The sequence below is a fragment of the Tupaia chinensis genome, unplaced genomic scaffold, assembly GCF_000334495.1.
Source record: "Tupaia chinensis unplaced genomic scaffold, TupChi_1.0 Scaffold000238_1, whole genome shotgun sequence".
Taxonomy (NCBI): Eukaryota; Metazoa; Chordata; class Mammalia; order Scandentia; family Tupaiidae; genus Tupaia; species Tupaia belangeri.
Window position 1 is genome coordinate 7,561,253 of NW_006159716.1, and position 7,236 is coordinate 7,568,488.

At 57.5% G+C, this 7,236-nt stretch overlaps 2 protein-coding genes across 3 annotated transcripts in view; one reads left to right on the plus strand and one right to left on the minus strand.

Moving 5' to 3' along the window:
- Positions 1–3,207, plus strand: part of CCDC167 (coiled-coil domain containing 167) — a 20,573-nt gene extending 17,366 nt beyond the window's left edge. Inside the window, exons 2-4 of one of the 2 annotated variants that reach the window (XM_027771928.1) lie at positions 1,205–1,299; positions 1,529–1,581; positions 2,877–3,207. In XM_027771928.1, the coding sequence (XP_027627729.1) occupies positions 1,205–1,299; positions 1,529–1,581; positions 2,877–3,022 (294 nt within the window). In that variant the 3' untranslated portion in view covers positions 3,023–3,207. Of the gene's footprint in view, positions 1–1,204; positions 1,300–1,528; positions 1,582–2,871 lie in introns of both variants that reach the window. The other variant, XM_006148623.3, reaches the window with a different exon arrangement.
- Positions 3,208–4,449: 1,242 nt separating this feature from the next.
- Positions 4,450–7,236, minus strand: part of CMTR1 (cap methyltransferase 1) — a 51,992-nt gene continuing 49,205 nt past the window's right edge. The window contains 2 exon segments of the mRNA XM_006148624.3: positions 4,450–5,937; positions 6,713–6,821. Of these exon segments, the coding sequence (XP_006148686.2) occupies positions 5,805–5,937; positions 6,713–6,821 (242 nt within the window). The 3' untranslated portion in view covers positions 4,450–5,804.

Genomic DNA, 7,236 nt, shown 5'->3' on the forward strand with positions numbered 1-7,236 from the left:
TGACACCCAAGTTACAGCTACCTTGGTGACAGGCATGTTTCTGAATGAGAACCGAGGAAGAGAGTATTTTTTACTTGCACTTTTTTTCATTCAGCAATATTTTTGTCCTTTTTTCTATGAGAGCACCAGCCAGCAGGCCCCAGAAGAGTTCCGATGCCATGATCCATCCCCAGCTCCAGCCAGCCCTGGAGCGTGGCCACTTACGTGCCTGGCACACTCAGGGAGGTCTCTGGATGTGAACTGGGTCAGCCTTACAGAGCGCTGCATCTGACCACTGCACCGCTACCCAGCCCCTCCCTATTTTTTATTGGTTCTTACAGAAAAATGTGCAATTTTTGAAAGATTTATTTAATTCCACCTGTTATTTTTTTTTAATTATTTTAACTTTATTTACTTATTTATTCATTTATTTATTTCAATTTGACCAGAGAGGGGGGGAAAGAGAGTGCGAGGGCAAGCAAGCGCCAGGTCTGGGACTCGAACCACAGTCGGCCATGTGAGTCCAGCACCCTTAACCACCAAGCCACCTGCCAGCCCCCCACTTGCTATTTTTTAATCTGACCAGAGAGAGAGAAAGGGAAAGCAAGCCACCAGGTCCGGGACTTGAACCGTGGTCTACCACAGGGGAATCCAGCGCCTTTAACCATGCCACCTGCTGGCCCGAAAAATGTACATTCTTACATCTTAGACTATAATATGTAAGTAAAGTGTGTCAGTGAGAAAAACATGCTTTTGGCCCCTGGCTGTCTAATTGCCCATCCCTCATCTGTGTGGAGTGCTTTGGGAGCCACTGGGCCCTCACAGGGTCTCACTTCACTCTAGGAGACACCTGTGCGGCAGATCTGTGCTGCACCCAGGGCTCTGGTTGGGCTCCCTGTGGGCCCAGCTGAGGTGTCGTGCTGGGGAGACGGGTGAGGTGCTGTTCCTCCATCCCAATGGTGCCTGGCCCAGAGGGTCAGACAGCTGAGACCCTGAGAACCCAGCAGCTGCCAGCGGGCTCAGGCTGCTGTCCTGCATCAGGGGAGAGGGCAGCAGAACAAAGACTCCGCGGAGGCCGATCTGGGTGCCCTGCTCAGCAGAAACTAATGTGGCTCGGTAGGGGATGAGGGGGCTGGCCGAGAAGACTCCTGGAGGCCCGCTCCACCTGGTCCCAGGGTTTGAACACCACACGGCTCACGGCCCATCTACCTGTTGTGCATTTCAGATCGATGGGCTGGAGGAGAAGTTGTCCCAGTGCCGACGAGACCTGGAGACTGTCAACTCCAGGCTCTACGGGGCGGAGCTGAGCCCAGAGGCCAGGTAATGTTCCTGCTAGCCACTCTCTCCTCCCCTGCCCTGCCCTGCCCTGCGTGTCCATGCTGGGTCCCCAAAGTAGACTAGGCCTGAGGCAGAGGGTTTGGGTCCTCTGGGCTTCAGTCCTCTTTACCTGTCCCCAGACCTGAGCCCCTGTCCCCCTGGTGAACCAGCTGCCCCTTGGCTGGGAGAAAAGTTAAAGGGTTTAAGCATAAAACTCCTTCCCTCCTCACAGGAGATCTCTGGAGAAGGAGAAAAACAGCCTAATGAGCAAAGCCTCCAACTATGGTAAGAGAGTTCCTTCAGTTACTGGCCTCACCCTCCAGCCCCCAGGGAGCAAGGGGGTTCTTTGGGAGGAGCCAGCACCCAGGAGGCTGCAGGGGCCTACTGGAGGCCCAGCAGCCTAGGGGAGAGCAGCTTTGTTCCTTTGGCCCAGGGGAGAGAGCTGGCCCGTGGGTGTCTCCTGTTGGGGGTGAAGGGGTGTCGCTGCAGCCAGGTTCAGGAATGACTCACAGCCACCCATTCCTGAGGTCCATCCTCCCCTGCCCCACTCCTAGCCCTCCACTGCCTCCCAGCCAGACCCTGCGGTGGAGTGGGAGTGGGTGGGAGCGGGCTGGGGTGGAGGCCAGGAAGGGCTCCTGCAGATGATGCAATGGTGCCACCTTCTGGGCACTGGGGGCAGAGCCACGTGGCGTCCAGGCAGGGAAGGCACCAGGGTGGTTGCAGCCTCTCCGGAGGCTCCGAGATGCATCCCGTCTGTGCCCTCCCACCAAGGGCCAGGCCTGGCTAAGAGTCAGCTCCAGGACAGGGAGCCTCCCAGAAGGACCCATCTGAATCAATGTAGACACAGCACCTGGGCCTGCCCACCCCACCTGAAGTTGGACATGGCTGGGCCAGGTGTCCCCTGGGCCATGGGCACAGTGTGGCCTGCTAGGAGCTGGCCTGCAAGTGTGTCCCGCCCCCGCCTTCACATGGGTAGGGGTGGGACATCAGTTACCCTCAGGCTCAGCAATTTTCACACAAAATTACATCATCCCTCAGTTTAGCCTCACAGAGAACCAACCACCGGCACGTCATGAGGGGATGGCAGTGCAAGTGTGGGTACAGACCAGCAGGCCTGGCTTTCTCTGGAGTTAGGCCCAGCTCCCTCACGGGCACAAACCGCCTCCTCTCAGCAACTCTGGTTCCTGCCAGCCGGGCACCTGGCAGGAAGGAATGTGTGTGGCCCCATCATCAGCACCTCCTCTGTCAGGCCCAAGAGGTGCCAGCTGCCCTGAGGTCCAACTTGGCTGGAGGATGAGCGTCACAGCCTGCCTGAGATAGGTGACAGGACCCACCGTGATGTCACACTGCCTTACTCGTAGGTGTGGTCTTGGTGTCCCCGTCCTCCACCGCACTTGGGGGAGAAGTGCCTGGGCAGCATGGAGCACTGGAACTTTCTTAGACCAGGCTCTACTGCCAAAAGGTTACGAGGCTCTAGGCAGGTCCAAACAGGGTTTTCACAGGCAAGAAGTGGCTGGAGAGGGAGAGGCAGATGACAGGCCTGAGCTACCTCTCCCCAGTGCTGTGTCCTTCCAGAGAAGGAGCTTCAGCTGCTTCGGCAGGAGAACCGGAAGAACATGCTGCTCTCCGTGGCCATTTTCATCATCCTGACCCTGGTCTACGTCTGCTGGACCATGTGAGCCTGGGATGCCCCACAGCCAGCGCAGGCCACCCCTCAGCTCCTTAGATGGGACCAGGCAGGCCCTTCAGGCCTCAGCAAGACCAAGGGATTGGGGCATCCCTCCGTGCTGCAAGGCGCTCCGGCCGGCTTCCTCTGCCTCCCTGGCCTCTGTGGGGCCTGGGTCTGCAGAAAGACGCACTGTTGGCTCCTCCCCAGGCCCAAGGGAGAGGCAATAAAGAACATCAGGCGGCTCCTGTCTACTGAGTAAATGTCACGGTCTGCCTGCGGCCGGCCGGGGGTGAGGGCAGCACTCAGGAATCGGGAAGAAGAGATGTTCAAAGGAAAGCTCTTGGCTTAGAATTCAAGAGGGAGGGAGAAGCCTCAGAGGCCAGCTCCAGCTTAAGTGAGAAATAAGGGGACGGCGGGAAGCACTTCTCAAGCCAGAACTGTGCCAGGTGTCACATGCAGGGCTTGGCACAGCTGGGGCTAAGCAGACACTGTGCCCTCTGCCCACCCCCACCACACAGTCTTGCCCTGTCAGTGCCATCGCCTGTAATTATAGCAGGAAAATGCAGCCTGTGCAGCGAAGGACGACTTGGGGACTTGAAGTGGTCGTGTGGAGGTCCCAGGGGAGTGTGGAGTTAATCCATCTTGGAGAGCAGAGCAAGTGGGCAGCAAGAGCCATGGTAATGGCCAGACTTACGGTGACAGTGGCCAGTAAATCGGGTGGGTCTGCAGTGAGAAGTGGTAGGGTGGGGCTGCTGGGAGGGGCAGCTGGAGGCAGGGGCAGCAAAGCCCACCCTGAGCACTGCTCCCTGCTCCCAGCTTGGCCCAGGCAGGGAGGGTGGTGGGAGGCTGCAGCAAGGCACAGAAGGGTGAGGAAGGGCTTGGATGGTTGAAATTAAACCAATTAAGTAAGGAAAACCAAGGCGAGGAGTTGCCGAGGAGCTAAGGCTGTGAAACATCAAGGCAGGACCCTCAGGGCCAAGGGAGGCTGGGCCTGGCCTAGAGAGGAGGGAGCCCTTCAGCGTCTGCACATCCCGCCCACTGGGCAGGGCCAGCCCTGGTCTCCTATGAGGGGAGGCTGCCAGGGTCAGCAAAACCCTCTCCCTCCTTCCCCCATCCAGTGACACTAATTGGTCTGACACCTCTGTTATTTTAGTCACATAGACTGGTCCTGGGCTGTCACACTGCCACTACAGAGTGAGCTGCGTGATTTATGTGGGGAAGGTGCCTCCTGCCTACCCGGGGCTGTAGGCTCGCTCACTCTCCCTGCTTCCCAAGCCAGCCAGGCTGTCATTTCCCCTCTCCACTCTTCTTCCAGCAGCTGCTAAGGCGTTTGCTCCGGTCAAAACAAACCCTGTCCTCCCCTTTCCTTTGACTAGAGCTTCCTCCCTGTCACCTGTCACCTCCAGCCTAAGCGGTTTCATCCCAGCCAGTCCCAGACCACAAGGCAGTGAGGACGGCGCAGCCCCAGCAGAGCCACACAGGTGTTAAAAATACGTTAATCTTTAATGATCTGAGATTCTGCAAGACACACAGATATACCCAGCACTGGGCGGAAACAGGCATCTCAGAAGTGCTGCTGCCAGCCTGAGGGTGGGGGCTGGGTGCTGGCTGAGGACCTCAGGAGAGAGTCCAACCTCATGGGAGCCTCAGTGCCTATCTCCATGGAAACCATACTGGCACTGGGATGAGGCCCTCAGGAGTCTGCCAGAACATCTTGAGAGGGGTTTCCCATTGAAAACCACCATGGGTGCCCTCCCCACCCAAAGCTACTGCCCACCTCCCCCTCCTTCCTCTGCCTCCACCAAGGAGGAGGAAGTGGAGCGGAGCGACCATGTAGTACAAACAAAGCAGACTGCCTCCTGCTGGGGGAGGAAAACAATGGAAGGGAATGAGTAGCAGGAGCCACCTCCAGCTCAGGGCTCTGCCCGAACCCTGGGTGGCTAGCAGGCCAGGCTCTGGTACGCAATGACCTGAGGGGCGGTGCCACCCAAAGCTGGGACGTACCACCTTTGCTAGGTGGGGCAACTGCGGCTGGGAGAAAACGGCAGGTCTTCGAGTCTGCTTCCTGCCTTCCCAAGCTGCCCAGTCTTTGATCAAAAGGGGATGGGCCCCAGAAGGCTCTACAGCCCCAGGAAGCAGCACACCCGTACCAGAGACAGCACTACCCGGGTCCCAGTACAGTGACAGGGACGTGGGGCCTGACCCCTCCTTCCCGGCCTGCCGGGACTGCCAAAGGTCTGGACTGCGAAGGACCCCAGGGGGAAGCCAGGATGGGTGCAGGGAGGAGACAAGAAACTCCAACTGCATTGGCATCAAAACAGTAAGTTCAAAGAAATGAAACCTTGATTTGCACAGCAGCTGCTGCTGTCCAGCTCACGACAGTGGGCCTCTGCCCACTCAGGGTTGGCCCAATAAAAAGTTGGGCAAAGCAGGGGCATGGGTGCCCTCAAAGGCAGTGCATGGAACTCAGAAAAGTGAGTCTACAAGATACAGGGAGAATGGCAGAGCCCAGAGCCCTGCGACCCTCTGACGTGTCCTCCACTGGCCCTGCGTGCCCCGGGCCAGGACTCACACTAGTTCAGGAGCAGCTTCCTCGGCTGAGTCCCGGCAGGGACACGGTTCCCAAGGCAGGTGTCCTCGTAGGACTGTGTCCTCTGAAGGTCCTGACTGAGCTCTTCAGGGGACGGAGAAGAGCCGCCCGCCTCTCACGGCCAGACTGCGATGCTCACCAGTCCCTCTCTGAGAGGGGGAAGAAACCAGGACTGTGGGCCCCAGGTGCAGAGCACCCTGCTTCAGGGACCAACAGGGCATTCGGCGGGGGTAGGGCATCCTGTGGCCCTCAGGCACTGTGACTCTGGATGAATGAGAGGACATCCTCCTTGGACAGCTTGTCTGGGTCCTGGGGCTTCTGGGAGTCATGCACGCGGATGCCATCCCCCCATTCCCAAAAGAGCCGGCCGTAGTAGCAGATGCTGGGATGGAGGAGAGGAAAGAGGTCAGATGGCTGCATCCCAGAGGCACAGGACCAAGAGACACCCCCCCACCACAGTGACAGGGATGGGTGTGCTCAGGAGTGTGTTGGGGGACTGTCTGTCAGTTACTACAGTTGAGGGCCCCCATGGTGGTCAAAAGGTACCCAGTTCCTCCTCCTCACCTCCCAGCACCAACTTTTCCCAACAGACAGCTGCTGCTGCTAATTGTGTTCAACTAGATTCTCCCAGTTATCTGCCTGTGCTTCTCTTAACAGGACAGCATGAGTGTGGTGACAGAAACAAGTGTCACGGCTAAAGACAGGCACATCAGGGCTGCTCTGGAAATCTATGACCAACAATCTGGCAAATGGATGCCGGGTTCTGATGAGGGACAGCTGGGACCTCAAGTCCCAAGGGACAGGTAGACTCAGCATATTCGGGTCGCCAGGCGATGCTGGAACAGCACGTAAGTGGTGGCTGCTCCACAGGGCAGGTGCCCTGCCTGGACGGGGCCCTTCACACCCAGGACCTCCAACCATCACAGCAGACCCAGGCATCACTCCCCTCTCACTGGGCTTACTACCCAGCCCACCCACACCTGCAGAAGCCCTCGTCCCACCTCTGTGGAGAAGATGGTGTTCCCAACAGGAACAGAACCTGGTCCATGCCTAGGGAATGCGTGCATGACCCATCTCAGGACCCGAGATGTGCCTGGTATCCAGGCAGGAGTATGTAGAGCTGCTGAAGAGGGCAGTTCTGGAGGAGGGCAACTTACTGAAAGGGAGCAATGGAGTCTGCAGGGAGGTCAAAGGTAGATATCTTGGTCTTCTTGTTGTAAAAGAACTTCCTCTTGAAGCTTTTGCTGAATCCCATGGTCCACGGCTCTATAGGAGGAAAAGGGGAAGCCCAGAAAGGACACAAAGCACCATTGGAGTATGTCCAGCCCACAGAGGGATGTGTCCTCCTCCACTTCCGCATGTCTGTTCCCAGCTGCCTTCAAAAGCAGGCAGGGATGGGACCAGCAGTTGGCGTAATGGCTATGTCGCTGGACTCCCATGTAGTCGACTGCAGTTTGAGTCCCGGATCTGGTGGCTTAAACTCACGCTGGGCGCATGTACGTGCGTGCCCAAGATCCCGAGAGAAGAATGGAGAAGGGATTGCGGCGTGGCCATCCCCCCTGGGGGGTGATTTCTCGCTTTCTGTCTTTCTGGCAAGCGCACGTGCCCTATGACAAAAAATATCTCCAAAAAAAGAATAAGAAGAAGAAGAAAAAAAAAAAAAAACAGGAAGGGAAACCAC